Source organism: Osmerus mordax, chromosome 5, assembly GCF_038355195.1.
Source record: "Osmerus mordax isolate fOsmMor3 chromosome 5, fOsmMor3.pri, whole genome shotgun sequence".
NCBI classification, from domain to species: domain Eukaryota; kingdom Metazoa; phylum Chordata; class Actinopteri; order Osmeriformes; family Osmeridae; genus Osmerus; species Osmerus mordax.
This window is the reverse complement of record NC_090054.1, coordinates 17431085-17451839: the sequence shown is the minus strand read 5'-3', so window position 1 is coordinate 17451839 and position 20755 is coordinate 17431085. Positions and strand designations below refer to the sequence as shown.

General features: G+C 43.3%; 3 protein-coding genes across 3 annotated transcripts; 1 reads left to right on the top strand and 2 right to left on the bottom strand.

Annotated features, from left to right (window-relative positions):
* The first annotated feature begins 172 nt into the window (after positions 1-172).
* LOC136942744 (uncharacterized) lies at positions 173-13219 on the top strand. Its single transcript, XM_067235714.1, has 4 exons — positions 173-194; positions 2363-2514; positions 11844-12169; positions 13111-13219. The coding sequence occupies exons 1-4, from the start codon at positions 173-175 to the stop codon at positions 13217-13219; spliced, it is 609 nt and encodes a 202-aa protein (XP_067091815.1).
* On the bottom strand, positions 4075-4893 carry LOC136943672 (G-protein coupled receptor 4-like). Its single transcript, XM_067237083.1, has one exon. The coding sequence runs from the start codon at positions 4891-4893 to the stop codon at positions 4075-4077; it is 819 nt and encodes a 272-aa protein (XP_067093184.1).
* desi2 (desumoylating isopeptidase 2) lies at positions 12257-20682 on the bottom strand. Its single transcript, XM_067236496.1, has 5 exons — positions 20079-20682; positions 16738-16810; positions 16479-16572; positions 15802-15943; positions 12257-13723 (listed from the first exon to the last, which is right to left on the bottom strand). Exons 1-5 carry the CDS (start codon positions 20124-20126, stop codon positions 13454-13456), a joined length of 627 nt encoding a protein of 208 aa, XP_067092597.1. The 5' UTR covers positions 20127-20682; the 3' UTR covers positions 12257-13453.
* Positions 20683-20755: the final 73 nt, after the last annotated feature.

Here is a 20755-nt window from a genome sequence, read left to right as displayed (position 1 = left end):
TGTTGTTACTGACAATGATCGCTTCCAATAAACTTGTTTTGAATGAACAATTTTCCTCTAAATATATGTCAAGCTCATTTACGTTTTTGGGGGCATTTTTTCTGTTAGCAGATGGTAGCTTATTTGAATCGCGGCAGTAGCTACTGCCGGTGACAACGTTGTGAGAATAAGCATGGGGTTCTTTATTAATGAATGAATGCAATGAGTAAATGCTTTAAAATATCACTAGAAGGAAAAAACGTAAGGAACTTTTACATCATATAGGTTAAACAATTTTTACACAGAATTGCCCAATTTCTTCGTTTTGATGCAACTTTTCAACTATGTGAGGCTGCTATATAGCCTATCACCATTCCCTCTTGTAGGGTAAATGAGAAGAGAACCGTTTCATTCCACACTTCACTCGTACTATTTTGAAGTGTAAATGAGCAGCAACAAATGTATGCTTTGAAATCTATGCTATATGCATGCATAATAAGTATGCATTTTTATATAAAATATACAGAAATATCAGTTGTATAATTGAAGTAAAAAAAATTCTCCAACTGCAACCAACGCAAGAACACCCCACACCCTCTCTAGAGTGTGCTAGATAACTGCATGTCAAGTAGACATAACTGTACAGCAGAAGACAGAGGCAGTCTCCTGGACATGGCCTCTATAGATCCTGTTCTCAGGGTGTCAACCAGGAGTTCAGATGCTTTTTCAACTGGATTTATATCTACCTACCTTCCACTGTTGTGGTGGGGCTAATTCATGCGTGTTTGGGACAATTCATGTAGATATATATATATATATACTGTTGGTTTTCCAAGTAATTAACAATGGATCTTAAAATAATATACTGTAATGATCAAATCTTATTTGTATAGTCCTCTTTCAAGTTCAAGTCCTTTATTGTCAGACGCACAGAACAACCAAGGGTCAGACTGGGCACTGAAATTCTTAGGACAAGACAACGCAAAGAAACCTGGCATAACATAACATATAAGTACACAGAACATAGATTATATCTATGATAAGCAACAATATAGTAAACCTCCTAATATAAAATAATATACAGTATTCAATACAGTATACTAAACCTCTAAATACATATAATACACATAATAACCTATACTAACCTTATAAACCTATACTAACCTAAGACAAGTGTAGTACAATAGTGCAATATTGCTGATAGTGCAACCAGTAGCTGAAAGTGACAGTGTGTAAAGTGACTAGTGTATCAGTGTCCATATAAATGTTCATTCAGAAGCCTGATGGCCATTGGAAAGAAACGGTTTTCCAGTCTGCGTGTGCAAGACCGAATGCTTCAGTATCGCCTGCCAGAAGGCAACAGGGTAAAAAGACTGGAAAAAAATGTTTCCCCCCACGTTTCTGGGCTGCTTTGTCACGCTTTGCATTCGTATATACATATGCATATATACATATTCATATCTTCCAACAGATTTTTTGTTTGTTTACTAAAGATTACTCAGGCCCAGTGTCTGTGCTTCTGCTGGGAAGGGGTGAGGGGGCACTCCTGATCCTGATCCTTTTAACAGTGATTCCTCTAGCATGTATTGATTCCTGCAAGGACCACACCAAACAACATGCCCAACAAAAACAAGCAGACTGACCTGGGTTCTGCAGACTGACCTGGGCTCATCATTCAGTCCCCAACAAAATCCCACTGAGACTTGGGAAATGGGATCAAATCAATGCAATTAAACACATGTTAGAAAGACATAAGGAGAGGTTTGATTGACCGTAAAGCTAGCTCTATACATAACTGTACAGCAGAAGACAGAGGCAGTCTCCTGGACATGGCCTCTATAGATTCGGTTCTCAGGGGGTCAATCAGGAGTTCAGATGCTTTTTCAACTGGATTTCTATCTACCTAAGGTGAGATAACTTACAATTCAACCTCTTTCTAATTTTTCCACTGTTGTGGTGGGGCTAATTCATGCGTGTTTGGGACAATTCATGTGGAAATATATAAATATATCCTGTTGGTTTTCCAAGTAATTAACAATGGATCTTAAAATAAAATACTGTAATTATCAAATCTTATTTGTTTAGTCCTTTTCACAAGCAATGTCACAGAGGGCTTTACAGAAGCCAATATCCAAATGATCAGTTAAATAATGTTTTAATTAGTCAAAAATAAATGTGTCTTACAGTACTGCTGCATTAATGTTGGGAATTCATACTGACTGTCATTCCAGCAACCTCATATGTTATCACTCAGGAGTCAACCTACAGTACAATCCGCCAACCAACTTTCACCTGGAACATTTCATCCACCAAAAGAAGTCCTTATCTAATTAGCAATCAATTTAACAGCCAATCAGCAGCCTATGGGGTACCTATTTTTAGGGTGTCAACAACAACACCAACAGTACCACCCCTTTAGACTGGCTGGCTCAAATCATTGGTTGGGTGACGTTTGCTGTGGGCCTTCCAGCCATTGGATTGGCAATCTATGCTCTAAAGCACATGCCCAAAGGTAGGAATGGACTGCCTTTCCACATCAGCCTCCTTTTCTCAGATATCTTCAACTTCATTGGCCGACCACAAGTCAGCACGCAAAGTGTCATATCCCCTGACATGTCCATGCTCATCCTGTACTTTGGTGTTGTCTCAAACATCACCTTCATGGTGTGCATAGCACAGGAGCGCCACCTGCAGACAGCCTGGCCACAGTGCCAGGGCTTTTTCACCAGAGTCAAAAGCACCGCCCCAGAGACCATCAGCACTGTGTCTGAGATTGTCACAAGACTCTGAAATTGTGTATCAGACATTCATGTTTACCGAGCTAGCTACCTAGTTAACCCTAACACATTTCCATTAACCTGGCAGAGACATTGGTTCCTAGGTCTTAGTGTTTTAATTGTAATCGAAAGGCTTGAGCAACATTATGGACTGCTCTGCAAAAGGCCTGAGATTGTGTGTTTTGGATGTGAATTAGTTTAATTATATTTCAACATTTTTATTTATATTGGGAAACCACAAAGACTGTGGCTCGAGATACCGCAAAGACTGTGGTTTGAGATACCGCAAAGACTGTGGTTCGAGATACCGCAAAGAAGGTTTTCAGAAGGGAATTTTACTTTTATTACTTATAATATTGTTTTTATTTATTTAATTTTAAGTACTTTGAGATGCAATTCTTATTGCTCTTCTATGAAATGTGCTATATAAATGAAGTCTTATTATTATTATTATTACTGACAGCCCTTGTTTTGGAATGCTACGGTGGATTTCAATTGTTCCTCAAAATAAACCAATGTTAGTGAATCCAGTACAACAAATATCAGATTAAACATGTCTTTGTTCGTGTCCTAAGGCCACTGTGTTTATTTGTCCACTAGAGGTCCTCAGTCTCACTTTAACCCATGGATACGGGACAAAGACGAGGATATGGAAGCAAGTCAGTGACATAATATTTTGAATTTAAAAAAGCATTGAATACTTATATTAAACTATTATGTGTGTACTGTACATCTCCAGGAGCCTGTCAGGAGACGCCCATATATGCTTGTGTCCCAGCATGTGTGCACGTACCGAGACGTGCACTACCAGACAGTCCGCCTGCCTGACTTCCCCCTCAATGTCGACCCCTTTGTCACCTTCCCCATAGCGCTGAGCTGTGAATGCAACATGTGCACCATGGACACCTTGGACTGCACCATCGAGAGTCTGAAGCCAGACTTCTGCATGACCCAAACGGCTTTTGAGCCTGCTTACTACTAATCATCTGGAGATACCAGGAGCCTAAATTATGAAAATTAACAACTTTATTTGGGAATCTCATTGACTTATGAATACAATTCCAATACAACACAATTTATTTTGTAAATGTTCAAGGTCTTATATCAATAAATGTTCTCCAACTTGACATATATTTTTATGGTTTGGTCTGTAAATGTCTGGAGCCAACTGATTAAAGACAGATTAATCATGGTACTACTGACTTTAACACTTTTTTTGTTCATTTTAGTACCACAGTTCCTGCAACCAAACCTTTGTACTCTATCTCACCTCCTCCTCACAAGGTTCCAGTCACAGTGGTCAAAGTGGGATTATCAGTCAGGCTCGTGGTGGTCTGGGTAAGGTTGTGCTTCCAGGCAGCAGCGTATCCAGGCAGGGACAGGCCCCCCTCCGTATGAACACATAGAGGAGGGGATCCACCAAGGGGTTGAGCAGCACCAGGTATTCCCACAGCGTTGTCTCCACAGTCCTGTGCATATCCCTCAACAGGAAATTTATGACTTGTGGGAGGAAAAGAAGACAGTAGATCCCCAGAACCAGCGCCAATATGCCAATGATGCGTATCTTCTCCAGCAGGGGAACAGAAATGGAGACGGACAGAGCTCTCAGCGTTCCCACCAAGAAGAAGATCAGCAACAGGAGTGGGATTAGCAACAGGACAGAGGTCAGGATCAGCCTGGCCTCATCAGACGGCAGGGAATAGTTGATGCCGATATTGACGAAGGGGAACAGCCAGACGATGGAGGACAACATGACGGAATACTTAACTTTGCATCGGAAACGGTACCAGAGAGGAAAGGCAATCAGCAAGTACCTCTCCAGAGCGATGCACACCATGAAGCACACACTTGCTGTCAGCCTATAGTAGTTCATAACCCACACCACATAATGACAGCAGCCCTGGAACATGACTGGTATAACACACATCTGAAGGAGGTCCGAGATCAGCAGATTGATGATGAAGATGGGCGCAATGTGGTTAGCACTGATCAGGCAGTAGAGTAGATAGATGGCCAGGAAGATGACTGGGATGCCCAAGGAAAAGACTACCCAGCCCATCATGTAGATCACATGGCCAAATTCACTCCCATTATTCTGTGTGTTGTTTTCAAAGTTGCTGTTGCAAATTAGGTCCATTCTTGAGTTGTGTTCTGTGGTGCTAAAGAAACAGTTTTGTTTAGTTAATGAGTCACAAGGTTTTGTTACGTTCTACCAGATGTGATGATATAATTGATTCTTATTTTCCTGCAGTAAAATACAGTGTAAAGATACCTGAGGAAAACACTATCAAAACAACCCCAGATCTTAGTATTTGTGTAACTGTATCTCTCCGCACACATCATAGTATAGGTATGGGTAAGTAAGCTAAATACCATAGTAAGCTATAGGGAACTTGGTTTCCTGCTGTTTCTGCAGTTTAACCACAAATATTTGACGACTAAATAAAAATGTAATTCTTGTGAAAACAAATAAATTCAACTTGTTTCATTAAACCTTTCCAAATAATCTGAAGTAGATTATCATTAACTCATATTGTGCAGTTTTCATGTTGCTGGTGATGTATACATTTATCAAACTTTTATAAAACTGTTTTTTATTTTATTAAAAAAGTATTGCAGTGTTCTTACCTGGAGGTTCACAGAGATTAAAGTTGGGGTTGAAAAATGTTTTGTGTATGGGTGTCTGCTATTTAAATGGATCACAGAAATAGATTTCACTCTAACTAGTTTGCATGATGATTGTAATATAGCACACAGCAAAAAACGTAATACATTATCAGAACTTCCTGATAGACACACAGACACATACACTAACACACAAACCACAGATTTTAGATAGCCTTTGTTACTCATGAGAAACAAATGACTTGCACATATCAAATTTGGTTGTGCTTCCCTCAGCAAGGCACAAACTATGTTATCTCACATATATTTATGTATTATTATTATTGTTTGTTTTCCCACCCTATCTTCTTCCTCAATATTTGGACTACATCAGGGGTTCCCCAAACTTTTTTCTGCGAGGGAGAATGAAAATAACGAACGTCACACCCCTTCACTGGCTAGCTAACGTTAGCTAACTATCAAGATTACCTGAAATTATGATCCATTCGCTAAAGTTGACAACACAATCAAAATTGCATACCTTTCTCCTTGGCACGTTTCTTTTTCTTCCTTTCTGGCCTAGGACAGTTTATCCCCTGGGGTAATACATACACTAGTAATACATAAGTACGTTTGGAGATACCTTCAGCTTTAGAGAGCAATACTCAACCTTTCAAGGATAAGTCCCTCTGCAACCAATGGTTCAACTTCTTTTAGTTTTTTTCAATAATAGGCAAATATTTAATGAGCATCTTTCCTGTTGATCCTTAGATATGGTAATCCCAAGGTATGTTACCCTTTCCTTGACTGGAATATTGGAAATATAGGGTGTCACACAACCTTTAATTGACACCTATTGAAGGATTCATATATATATGTGTCTATTCCAATATGTAATGATAGTATTCAATGACACAAATCTGTGTTCTAGAAAGAGTGGTCTGGAGTCGCAGAGGTCCCATAATATCAGCTTTAATGCAGCAGTTGGAAATCAACAAGTACAGAGCTCTGGGGTTGTCTACGTTTCCCTACCCGCAACAGAGTTTGGGCTGGTTCACGAAGTCCAACTGGCTATCTTTCCCTGCCCCAGCATATCATATACAATGGAATTGAAAACACAAGTATCAAAAAAGGGTTGAGCTTGTTCTCTCGTGCATCAGGGAGTTGTTCTTGCCTCCGCGTCCCACCTGCTCGGGTGCCGTCTCCACCCGGTTTCAAGGTTGTTTCTGAAAATGAAGAGATAGAGACACAAAGAACAGCCTGCTTCCCACACTCAGTGTGAGACCCAATGTTTAAGCCTGGGCACACTTCTAAGTTCATAACTTTAATAAGCACAATGCATAACTTTAATAAGCACAATATATTCTTTAAGACATGCCTCCTTCATAAATCCTGTTGTTATATTCACTCGTGCACAGTGCCCGTGATGCATTCAGTGATTAAAATGCCACACATATTAATAACTGGGATCATAGTTAGTGTCGTGCCTGATATGCAGCTGGTGATTACAGTTCTAAAATATGTGTTGTAATGTATTATACATTCTTTAATCCCTCTTTTGATCTCTGAAAACACCAGAGATCAATCAACATAGCCCGGACCAACCACCGCCTCCTCGTCCTGGTCAGCCAGCCCCAGCAACGGCATTTGGAACCCCTTCGTCGGGTTATCCTCAGCCGAGACAATGATCCTGTTACACAGGGACCTGATACATGGGATACAGCAACAGTCATGTTGATATTGATATAGCACACTCTTAAGTAAAATAGCGGAAACCTTCTTAGTCCAGTACAATTCTAGTGTGGTCAAGCAGTATCACTCTTGGCCTAGTCGTAACCCTCTTTTCCGGACTCTCACATTCGTAGCAATAGCAAAAGGTTCACTGGCCCTTCTCCACCAACTCCTGCAACGTACAACTGGATTCTGGAGCAGCACAACACATGCTCCAGTGGTACCACGTACTTCCTTTCCCCAGCACCCTTAGGGCGTGCAAGGTTCTCTCGATGACCTTGAATGGTCCTGTCCATAAATGTACAACAGGCTTTCCCGAACATCTGATGATGTATTGGGGCAGGTGGGACAGGGTCTTCAAGGGTAAGGGGTAGATCATCCAGTGAGAAAGGGGGGGGGACAGGGTCTCCAGGGGAATGGGGCCTTAGAACAGGGGTTAGGTAGTCAGACCCGCCGGTCTGACTCATCCTGAAGCAGAAAAGAGTTACAGTCCCAGCATCACCTTATCTCCCATGATCAAGCAGTAACTGAGTCAAATGAGATGCGAACAGTCGAACACCAATGATTAAACACAGATATTGAAATCAAGAACCCATTTAAGGATTTAAAGTGGATATTTTTAAAGTTCAAATAAATCCCTCCTTTCACACCCTTTTAGGGTGTGACAACAAACACAAATTTAAAAATATCCCATTACTGATTACACAATGTTGGCATACAAATCAACAATAATGATGAGACTATGCAGCGTTATGGCCAAGTGGTGAGGACACACTGGACACAGTGGGAAAACCCTAATGATGTTATAGGGGAAAACCCACCGTCACTCCACAGAGTGGACATTCGACATCCATGTATCCACGGCAGACCTGGACATGCTCACAGGCCCCCTTCACCACATACATACAACTTCAGCCAAGCTTTTAGAATTGTAATAAAATAAAATAAATTCGAAACAAATAGAAAAACCAGAAATTAGACAGGATATTTTAAAGATTTCATAAGATCCCTCCTTTCATTGATAACTTTAATCAATACCCAATCTCCTCGTTTGACTCCTCCACTCTTTGGTTTACTGCTTCACCTGGAACAGAATTTAGCAGAAGACATCTCTTTTCTAGTTAGCATTTTTTATAAAATTGGTTAACCATTTGATTCGCCTCTTCATCATGCTATGTGAAAGGTTTAAGTTGTGGTATTACATATGATCTCCAATAAATCAATTCAAAATGGTGTTATGCATCTGGTATAGGACTGGGAAAGACTTCAATTCACATAGTAAACATACTGTATCTATAATTACCAGGCAGTATTGACCCTTCAGTTTTCTTATTGTTGAGCAAACACATGTAACAGCATCTAATAAGACCATACATCATCATTTGATATTCAACTCCTATTAGTCATGCCTAGAAATGACAATCTGTTTCTTTGTTCCCTTCTTTAGAAAATCAACTGTTAGTCTAATTTCTTTCACTCCAAAAAACCTTTTCTGTCTTTTAAAACAGTTAAGTTTAAGACCAATATTGTTTTAGATTCTCTATTTTACCAAATCACAGCTCTTTTTATCAAAGATATGATCAAAGCAATTTTCATTATGCCAAACCAGAATCCGTATGCTTCTTAAATGAAATATAAACCAAATAATGTGCTTAATGTAGCTATTAACCAAACATTTTTCCCAACTATATTTTCTATAAAGGTCAGATAGGTAGAACTTCATAACTCGTTTTGCTGCAGTTCAAAACGAGCCAATTAGCTCAAACCATCATAACCACAATTTATCAGACTTGATGAGTCTTCCCAAATTATTTCAGAACTGAATGTTATAATAACCCTCTTCATAATACAACATTATCACAGCCTAACTGTTTATCCCAAACAGTATGCCAGGCTCTGATAAAACTCTCAAATAAAACTTAAAACCAAATTATAATTAAACTCCAAATAAAAGTACATTTATTTATTTTCTCTTTCTCATTTTTAACCAAATTACATCTAATACCTTTATCAAAACTCTTAAAAACCCTAGATTTTACTATTTTGACTTAAAATGTTATCCCATATACCTTCAAAGTATATTCGTAGTTTCCTCTTCAAAACATCAGTGTTTAAACCAATCATCTCTTCACATCCACAAAACGTTCTTGTTTTATTTCATAACCTTCCATGATCCTCTCTAAACCAATCCTTTATGTAACTTTCCAATTGCTTCCTCATAATTTTTCACATACATTTCCTCAAACCATTCTTTGACCAACACAGCTGTTTAGCGTTTACCGTCTATTCACTTAATTTTGCTCTAGTATAACTCTTCCAATTGTATTAGAACCTATTTATAAACCAGGGGTATACCCTCTGGGATAACCTTTGTAAGATCTCGACGTAACTGACTCTTTTAGCCCCCACCTTTCTCCAACTCTCCTCGGGATTTCTTTAACTTCTTGGTCAAAGGAAAAAACACACCACACTCCTCTCTATTTTTATTAAACTCAATCTGACTCCACACAAATAGACAGTGTTCAGGGATTCTAACCCTTGGAGAGGACTCTAACCTCCCTCTGGACAAAGACAACGAGTTTAGGGACTCTAACCCCTGGAGAGGACTCTAACCTCCCCTTGGACAAGACAACGAGTTTAGGGACTCTAACCCCTGGAGAGGATTCTAACCTCCCCTTGGACCAGACAACGAATTTAGGGACTCTAACCCCTGGAGAGGACTCTAACCTCCCCTTGGACAAGACAACGAATTTAGGGACTCTAACCCCTGGAGAGGACTCTAACCTCCCCTTGGACAAGACAACGAATTTAGGGACTCTAACCCCTGGAGAGGACTCTAACCTCCCCTTGGACAAGACAACGAATTTAGGGACTCTAACCCCTGGAGAGGACTCTAACCTCCCCTTGGACAAGGACAACGAGTTTAGGGACTCTAACCCCTGGAGAGGACTCTAACCTCCCCTTGGACAAGACAACGAATTTAGGGACTCTAACCCCTGGAGAGGACTCTAACCTCCCCTTGGACAAGACAACGAATTTAGGGACTCTAACCCCTGGAGAGGACTCTAACCTCCCCTTGGACAAGGACAACGAATTTAGGGACTCTAACCCCTGGAGAGGACTCTAACCTCCCCTTGGACAAGGACAACGAGTTTAGGGACTCTAACCCCTGGAGAGGACTCTAACCTCCCCTTGGACAAGACAACGAATTTAGGGACTCTAACCCCTGGAGAGGACTCTAACCTCCCCTTGGACAAGACAAAACACAAAAACGGTTGATTTCCCACCACTGTTGGTTTGACTAGGTACGATGAAACATAGTAATCGTCTAAATTTGGTTCTCAGTTCCGAATAGCAGTACTTTGAATTAACAGGTGTCTGCTTACCTTTTTTTTATGTTGAGGCCTCTGACGATTACGTCTGTCTCCTCGCACCGGTGTATGGGTCTCTCCCCCGATCCGTCGGTCGGGCCGGAACCCTCTGGACTCCCTCTTTTCAGCGTCGGGGTCACCAGTTGAAGGATTCATATATCTATGTGTCTATTCCAATATGTAATGATAGTATTCAATGACACAAATCTGTGTTCTAGAAAGAGTGGTCTGGAGTCGCAGAGGTCCCATAATATCAGCTTTAATGCAGCAGTTGGAAATCAACAAGTACAGAGCTCTGGGGTTGTCTACGTTTCCCTACCCGCAACAGAGTTTGGGCTGGTTCACGAAGTCCAACTGGCTATCTTTCCCTGCCCCAGCATATCATATACAATGGAATTGAAAACACAAGTATCAAAAAAGGGTTGAGCTTGTTCTCTCGTGCATCAGGGAGTTGTTCTTGCCTCCGCGTCCCACCTGCTCGGGTGCCGTCTCCACCCGGTTTCAAGGTTGTTTCTGAAAATGAAGAGATAGAGACACAAAGAACAGCCTGCTTCCCACACTCAGTGTGAGACCCAATGTTTAAGCCTGGGCACACTTCTAAGTTCATAACTTTAATAAGCACAATGCATAACTTTAATAAGCACAATATATTCTTTAAGACATGCCTCCTTCATAAATCCTGTTGTTATATTCACTCGTGCACAGTGCCCGTGATGCATTCAGTGATTAAAATGCCACACATATTAATAACTGGGATCATAGTTAGTGTCGTGCCTGATATGCAGCTGGTGATTACAGTTCTAAAATATGTGTTGTAATGTATTATACATTCTTTACTATTCAGATTTAAGCAAAGGCCAGATGCTTTGGAAAATATATCTATCACAATGACTGCTCTGGGAATCTGGTCAGCATCTTTCAAAAAGAGGGTTGTGTCATCTGCAAGTTGACTTATGATAATATCTCTGTCCGCAATAGAGATCCCTTTGACATCACTGGATTTAACAAAACTTGTAAGAAGTTGGGTTGCAAGCAGGAAGAGGTACGGCGAAATTGGGCAACCTTGCCCAATTCCTCTTTTCAAATCAAATCTAGGATTGGTACCATGCTTTAATTTAATTGAACTGTTCCCATTCATATAAAGAGTTTTAATTGTACTACAAAAAATGTTTTTCTCTATGGGGGATGAAAAATCACTTGGAGGCTGAGAAGGAACAGTGTGATGACACCAAAAGAAGTCCTTAGCTAATTAGCAATCAATTTAACAGCCTATGGGGTACCTGGTTTTAGGGTGAGTCAACAACAACACCAACAGTACCACCCCTTTAGACCGGCTGGCTCACATCATTGGCTGGGTGACGTTTGCTGTGGGCCTTTCTACATCATCAGCCTCCTTGTCTCAGATATCTTCAACTTCATTGGCCGATCACAAGTCAGCACGCAAAGTGTCATATCCCCTGACATGTCCATGCTCATCCTGTACTTTGGTGTTGTCTCAAACATCACCTTCATGGTGTGCATAGCACAGGAGCGCCACCTGCAGACAGCCTGGCCACAGTGCCAGGGCTTTTTCACCAGAGTCAAAAGCACCGCCCTGTTCTCCATGGTCATGTGGGCGGCGCCCTTCGCCATCCTTGCTCTCGCGGTGCTCAAATACTATTTCTGGTTCGCTGTGACCCTGCTCCTCCCAAGGAAGAACCATTTGATGTTTGCTATAAAAAAGGTTATGCATGGTCACATGAAGGAAACATCTGCCATAAAACTAAACAACTCTGATCACAGGCTTCAGTTTCTCATACATTTTCTTTAATAACTTTAAAATGGGATACAAATATTGTCAGTTCCACAGAAGACTCTAGAAAGGTGTAAAACATCTGATATCAGTTATCTAGGGTAGGAGGAGTCTGCTGGCTGCTGGAGGCAGGCAGACAGGCAGGTAACAGACATACAGACAGGTAAACCAGACAGACAGGTCAACCGTCAAGGAAACAGTGCAGCGCTCCATGAGCTGGTACAGTACAAATCATCAGGCACAACTGCCACAGAAGTCAACATCAGAGAGAGAGAGTGTGTAGTAGTCGTTACAAAAAGCAAAAAGAAGTTGTGTGAGAAGGAGACCTAACAGAATATTAAGCCTTTTGGAGTCCTGAGTATATAAAATAAAACAGAACAGACTGGAGAAAAAGGCCAAAGTCAGTCAAATCAACAAACAACAACACAAAACACAACCATAAAAAGGATTGTTGTCTTGAAATTAAAACAACCATCATCCAAGCCTATCGCCATGACACCCAGTGTGATAGCCAGTGTCTGTGGACGGGGCCTGGATACGGCTGGTGGCTGGCAGGTCTCGTCAGGAAGGAGAGGCATCTGCTGTGGTCTAGAATACCTAGCTCAAATACTATCAAATACTTGGGGTGCGCTTGGTTCAATTTACCCCCATACAATGTACTACATGGAAAAGTCCCAAAGTAACACTGTACTATGAGATAAACCCAGTGCACCCTAAATACATGTAGGCATTTGGCCAGTGTATTTTACCTACGTTTGGCCCCTAGAGGCTGGTCCTGGGTCAGTTTAGCATTTTCCTTGTTCGTGATCAGTGTTAGGATCTAGGAAAGTAAATCTGAATGCGGATCTGGTCCCAGGGGCACCATTATGGCAGAGGTGTCAGGAGGGGCGGGGATGCAAGCAGCAAGGGGCCGTGTTTGTGTCAGTCTCTTGGCAGAGTGGTCCAGAGCAGGCTTCGGGGGGTAGGGCCTTCAGCTAGTCTACTGCGGAGCAACAGACTCTGGCTGTGGTTGAAGGCGAGGAAGAGGTCCACACTGGGCCCCCCTGGGCCTGGCAGGCCTGCTCCCAGGCCGGGCTGCCTACAGGAGAGGAGTCTGGGCTAGCTTGACCCCTCGGCCTGGCTCTATGGTTCCCCTTAGTCACGGCCCTACAGGAGGAGCTGGAGGCTGGATCGGTGGTGTGCTCCCCCATAGGCCGGCCCTACCGGCGGGGCTGGTGCCTGGGAGCACGGGGCAGCTGCGAGGGGCTGGAGGAGGAGGAGGAGCAGGAAGGCATGGAGGCCAGCGAGGCTGTGGCTGCGGCATCCTCGGCCTCCTCCAGCTCTCCAGCGTGGAGCTCCTGGCTGACGCTGGACTGCAGGGCGGCCGGGGTCAGCCACTCTTTAGGCAGGCAGCTCTGCAGGAAGGGCACACAAGAGCTGAAGTAGGCCAGACGGTTGACCCAGCGAGGGACCTCCCTGCCGCACAGGATCTGAGGGGGGAAGAGATGGGGACAGAGAGACAGGAAGTCAGGCAAAGGGAAGGCTGACGTACCCGTCAGGGGCTGAGAAACACTTTGAGGACCTGATGGAAGAGGAGAGACCGCCGTACAGCAGCAGCAGACACCTGGCTCCACAGGCTCGCTGGGAGTATTCCTGGAAGAAGGACTGCTGACAGCTAGCCTAAATGTACATTAGGTAGTTCACTAAGGCGCAACGCTGGGATGGTTATGGGAATGTACACTTATATTAAAACTAGCCTCATTGCATTACATGAAGTAGCAGGACCTCCTCTCTGTCTGAGAGCTGCATTATCTGACTTCTGTTATTGTTCTGTTAGAAGCGAAAGACGCTTGCACAGCAGGAAGAGACATTGTCTTTAGTCTCTGTAGTAGCCCTGGTGGCAGCAGTCCAGCACACCGAACATACATGAATCAACCATCATCTGTTTACCTCTGCCGTACAAAATCCTGTATGACAAAGAACAACACTGTCATTCTCAGCATAACACCCTCTGTGTGTGATTAAAATGATTCTATAAACTGTCCTATCATCTCAGGCAACACGTCGAAATGTGACTGGGTAAACTTTCCCCTTTGGTGTCTGTACGTCTCTGCACGAGGAGGCAGGGCTAGGGAAAGAGCTGCTTCTCAGAAAGAAGCAAAGTGTGAGAATTACTAGTGAGAAGATGGAGGCTGTGAAGAACACCCACTCAGAGCTGGGGGGGGGGCTGCAGCTCACAAGCTGACTTAATCCATTCCCAGAATCCTCCTGTGTAGCGCCAACAACACACTCTAATCCAGGCCACCGAGCAGATCAGGTAGAGAGAAGGAAATGAAAGTGAGTCAGACACAGATTTCCCTTCCATCCTAACACAGGAACTGGTCACAGCCCCAGCCACATCCTCAGGGCCAACTCTCCACATAGCCTTGGCCTCCTTGGCCTCCACCAGGCCCAGGCCTCCAGCCGCTGCTCAGCCTCCACCCATTCCTCTGCCTGGTGCCTGAGGCTGGCTGGGAGAGATGGCAGCTACTGAGTCTATTTGTGTAACAACGGCACGGGATTTGACATTCTTTGATATGGGTGGGGGTTTTCAGAACAAGATAACGTAGGCCTATGTAGGCTATGCCAAGAAGAATCCTCGAACACCCCATAATAACTAAGCCAAGATTAAAACTGATCCTCAGAGGAAATATAAAAAGAAGAATAAATGGGAAACAAAATCTAACTCAGGCTCACACTCAAGCAAAACAATATAAAAGCAGAACAGAATCTGTCTCGGTGGTCGTGGTGACAGGCAGCTAAAAGTGGCAGTCAGCCGGGTGAGGGGGAGCAGTTCCTGGTGTCGGGGCGCCGGCAGAGGCATCATCCTTGTCGTGGTCATCATTATCGTCTTCCATCATCAAAGCTTCATTTGCCTTTCAGATGGAGGACTACCCTCAGACACACTAGAGAGCATGTCTCAGGAGGGTTAGTCATCTGTCTCTCCATGCCACGCCCCTTGCTCCACACACACACACACACACGCACACACGCACCTACTCATTAGTGTTTCATAATGAAGATGGAGGACAAAGATCAATGGTTTGAATAAAGAGAGAAGACAGGTGTTCTAAGATAACCGACTGTTAGCCTAATTCTCCATGTCTTGATCATTTACACTCATATTCACCCCTCAGGGAAAATGACTAACTAGAGAGGGCTTTCTGCTGATCTGGCACAGACCATAATAACAGAGTCTCCGACCTAACAAAGAGGTTAGCTACATTAGTAAACATGAGCCCAAAGCCTGCAGGAAGAAACACTAGTGTCTAGGGTCATCTGATCCCCAGACAAGTTTACCTTTGAGGCTGGTGTGTGTATGTGAGTGAGTGAGTGTGTGTGTGTGTGTTTGTGTGTGTGTGTAGCTACGCCGGCGTGTCAGGGCTTGTATCACAGTGTACTAATCCCTGTCTCCCGGCCAAGCGCTGACTATAATACTGACACACCGTAAAGCAGCTTTGGACTACTGCCAAAAGTTTGGGAGGGGGGGGGGTTTGATTTGTGTTTGTGTGTGTATAATATACCATACCTCTGACAGAGCTGATGAGAAGTGGTTGCAGTTCTTGTGCATGAGGTGGTAGGCGTTTCCCTTGTATTCTTTGCCCATCTCCTCTACGATGCGCTCCACGTCTTCCTCATTAAAGTCTGTGCTCCCCAGGACAAGGGCCTCTCTGCGGGAGGACAGCATGTTAGTGGCTGTACCATCACACACGCCACACAAACAGGCCTGTGCGGGACTCCAAATAATCGGGAATTAGGTACGTCCTCCTGTTATGGCTCTATTCGGGACAACCGTGCTGCCGTCATTAGCATCAGTGGAGAAGACTCTCTGGAGCCTGCAGGCACATCAACTAGAGCAGAACTGATGCCCAGCTGCATAGGAGCACTGCTAGGAAAACACACATCTATCTAGGCTGCATGAGCGTAGACAAAGATGTCTAGTCAGCTGTTCATGTGGTTGTTGTTGAGCAGCTGTGTGACTAAGCTCTCCTCGCTATGGTACAGAACAAGTCTGACCATATGCTTCATCCCACAGCTCTTCATTAGGGCCAAAACGCTGGTGGCTGGCTGACTTACAAGCTAGTCTTTCAGTCCACTAAATAATGAAGTGAAATGATCAGGACAACATTATTTCAAGCAGTCACAAATGCTTCGGAAGACAAACATACAGAAGCAAAACCCTTCTCTTAAGCAGTTGGCACTCACTTGAATTTGAACGTGTCGCCGAGTTCTGTGGCGTCGCCCGGGGTTATCTCAAAAATCCCTGAGAATGGGTATGGATGTCCTCCATAGGCAAACTCTGGAGGGAGCACGCGCGCGCGCGCACACACACGCGCACACACACACGCGCACACACACACGCGCACACACACACACAGGAAAAACAATAGGATTGCATTAAGACACTTGCATCTCCTGAGCACACACCTACGCACACACAGCAGGGTAGAGTAGAGAGGCTGACCTCTGCCGTAGACCTCAATTCCTGAGTGGAAGACTCCGATGCCCAGAGAGGTGGTGAACTCATTGATCCAGTACTGTGGAGAGGAGACAGAGAGACACACCACATGGCTCAGTATTACCAGTTAAAACTGAAGGGAGTAAAGTAGATAACTGAAAACAATTGATCATAAGAATGACATCATGACAATGACATGATCAAGCAGTGGTTCCTGCTTTGTTTTTTTTTGTTTTTTAAGTGCCAGGCCTGGTTGCACTAGTGATGGATAGAGGAACACCATCTGGCCATTTTCCAGGGAGGACTGTGATTGGTGAACTCTCTCCCACTGACCTCTCATCCCACGTAACCATGGAAACACACCAGACTCTTCAGAACAGAAAGGCAAAAAAAAGCCCACACCCATTCCCCATCCCCCTTCTCTGTCTCGCATGCGTCTGCACACTATCAGGTGCGAGGGCCGTCATTCCTGTGGTGCACTGTGCTCAGTGCAGTCTGTTGCTAGGCAGAGTTCGCTGGTGTGAAATGGATACGTATGTGTCATCACAAGACAGTTGGAGTTGGGGGGAGAGGGTGCTACATCTCGTGCTCGCTCTCTCAGAAGGGAACCGTTCACTAGCCTCCAGGTCCAGAGGTACCCAGCAGAAGCTCTGGGTTCCTCGATAGGCATTTACATCCAAAACCCCAATGGTCCTCCAGAACAGCCCGGTAATCAGTTACACTGCTGCTGTTCTCACATCCGGTGTCATGCAAATCCAAGCCACTCTCATCTGCAGCACTGCTTTCATTATTCCCCTCTTGAAATTTGCATTGCAAACCATCCCTGGGTCTCTTTGCCATGACATTAAAAACAAAGGTTATCGTTATTATAAGACTTACTTCAACCCTCTCAGTCTCAATCAGACGGTATATTTAACACACTGTGACTATGAATGAGTCATTTGAATCCCTCACTTCTAACAGCTCACAGCTGAGCTGGCATTATAAGCACAAAATGATGCTATCTCAGAAGAATAGCCAGCCCACTGTCATTACTCCAGTTTGTAGTTCTCTCTGTGTCAAACATTGATAGGTCTCTATTATGTTGCCCCATCTATCAAACGACTGGATATTTGTGACCCAATAAACAGTAGACTGAAAAATATGAATGCTCTGTAGTAGCCCACTGTGATGCTTGTCTTCTACCATGTGACTGATCCTATCTAGCAGCCATGGGTCATGTCTGGAAGACAATGAAGGGCTCAGCAGAGTAGATTCAACATTAGGCTTGAGCAAAAGCTAGGCCTCATGGTTTAAAGCTACCTTGGTTAAGTAAATCCACAATTCTTTCGCATATTAGCCTTGGTTAAATCAAGGCCATCTAAACATTCACAACACTACATTTAACAGTGCAGTATGGTGACGGAAGACAGGAAGCATGCTACAGTGTCACAGGGAAGGCTTGAGGCTACCTAAAGCCTGGCTGGTATAGTAATCTCACCCTGGCTGTGTAATAAGGCTCTTATCCCTCTGCCCCTAATTACAGCAAAGCTCATTAAAGACATCCTCCACAGCAGAAAGAGAAAGAGAGAGGTAGAAAGAGGGGTCCAACTCCGACTTTGGGGAGGAGAACCATACTCAGCATTGTTGTTCTGCTTGGTCCGGCCCTTTGAACGGACTGCAAACAGACACCAGCAACAGCCCAGAACCAGAACTAGGTTCACGTTAGTAGAAAGGGGGCCAAAGAGGACCACCTGCTCTTGTTCTCCAGAACTCAAACGCTGCTCAGCTGCCAAACCCATCTGACCAGTTAGCTAAACCTAGCTGATGTAAAACTGCAGTGAGGAGCTTTTCTACTAAATGGAGTAGGACAAGAGTAACATACCAAATAAATCCCTTTCTGCCCCTAGTAGCCTAACTAAAGTTTAAAGTCATAGGAATTATTTCCACTATTTCCAGAGACGGTCAGAGCTGTAGGATGTAACTGTAGTGGAGTGTTGTATAATCCTAATCCAGTCCCATCCAGTTTGGCGCCTTGCAGATACACTACAGTATAACCCCTGGCCTTCAGATCAGTTCCTCATTAACCTGAGTTAACTAAACACACTCGGCTCTGGTGGGAATCCACTTATGTGAAACAAGACTCGCTACTGCTGCTTTTGCTCAGGCAGTCTCCTTCCTTTGGACTGGTTTTGGATGGATGTTGGTACACAGACACACAGTCCTCCATGTTTTTCATTTGACCATTGCTGATGTCCATTCATAAAATGCATAGATAAAAAACTGTAAATTTCTTGTTTAAAATCTATTTGAAGTATTAAACTGTAAGTAGTAGGCCTAATAAAAAATATGATGCAGCTACCTGCCTCAACTTTGCTTGTCTACTATCAGTGAGAGATCCAGTACATATCTTGATCTGTCTCACACATGGCTGAGGTGGGGGTATAGTCCATGTGAGGAGCTTACCTACATCTAATTGAGAGAAAAATGAATTAAAATGGCTAGTTTATTGGTAAACAAATACCCATGCTATGACATGGTATTTTCATCTGCATCTTTTTAGTCTGTCCGTTACAAGACAGAGGAAAGATGGACAGGCCGTAGGTCTTAAAGTAAACTGTGGAGCAGTTTATGTAAACATTGTTTTGTTAAACTATTAGGTCAACTCTTGTTACTTTACCAAATAATTGTTAATTAAAACATCAATATTAAGGAGAGTGGTTGGCGTGTCAGCAGCCCTCTAGTGTCCGTATAATTTGTGAAAAAATGGGAGCATTCAGAAGAGTACAACTAATTATTTGTATGATCAGTCAGACCCTAGCTGTACTGTAGCATTATGTCTATGGCATACTGCTCCCTAAAATATGATTCTATATAAATGTATTATTATCATAAATGTCTCACACATTGCAAGAGACAAAGTAGGCTGTGCTAAAGCCAGCGACTCGAATTAAGAAAAAAACGGAATTTCTTGATTCCTGATCGATTTCATTTTCTTTTTGTGACAGTAGACTAAACGGGTAATTTTAGCATCTGAACTGGCTTTTGGTCTGGGTCATTTAGTTTCTGTCAAAATATGCTGACGTAATCAAAGAACTGACAAACTTGTAGAAACTAACGGGACAGATGCTTAAAACATTTTAGACGTAAAATGCTAACGTTAGCCAGCAGCTTTTCATCGTGTTATTGCTAGCAGCTAGCTTGCGTCTAACTAGCCAACTAAAAGTGTTATGCAGCTAGCTTGCGTTTCCTATGGCCATCTAACCTTAACGGTCGGAAGCTAGCTCTAGCATGCTGTCACACTTTTGTTCTTTCTTTGGACACTCTTACTAAGTTTTCTAGATGGATAAAATAGCAAAAAAACTTACCATATCATAGACGTTTAAAATGATCGGCTCGTTTGCCATCACTGGCATCGGGAATTTCTTCCACTATGCTAGTGTCAGTATGCACTCTGGCAGCTAGCTAGTGTGCTTGCTAGCCGTGGCCACCCAATATTTCACGTTATTGATTTGCCTGCTCGCTACCTAGTTCCCTGGTATTTTCTCCAGTTAACTGACACTCTGTCTACTACTAGCTTGCAAATCCACCTGTGCCAACAGAAAACGCATTACGTTCCATAGAAAGTTCATCAGTCTCGCAATCGCATAGGGGTAGCTACTTCGATCCAATTTCCCCATGCAAACAGATGTGATGTCAGGTCGCCAGGTTTTGCTCGCCGTTGTTGCTGTATAAATTGAACTGGCATACACTGGTCATTCAGTGAAATTATTTTGGTATAGCAACATTTTTTGTTTCAACTGGGAATAGCCATTCAAAAAACAAATGGCTTTATATGACTTTCCTCAACGCCGTAGTTTGTTACTCCTTCCAGATGAAAAAAAAATCTCCAGCAGAAATAACGGTGAGGTACAGTACCAGATGCCTGTCAAGTAAAGAACAACGGGAAACATTTCTGCATTATTCCCTCACCACCCCGCGGTGCACTGGGCTGGCACGGATCGCATTGACTGTGCTTCTAACATGATGTATTATTAGGTTGTAA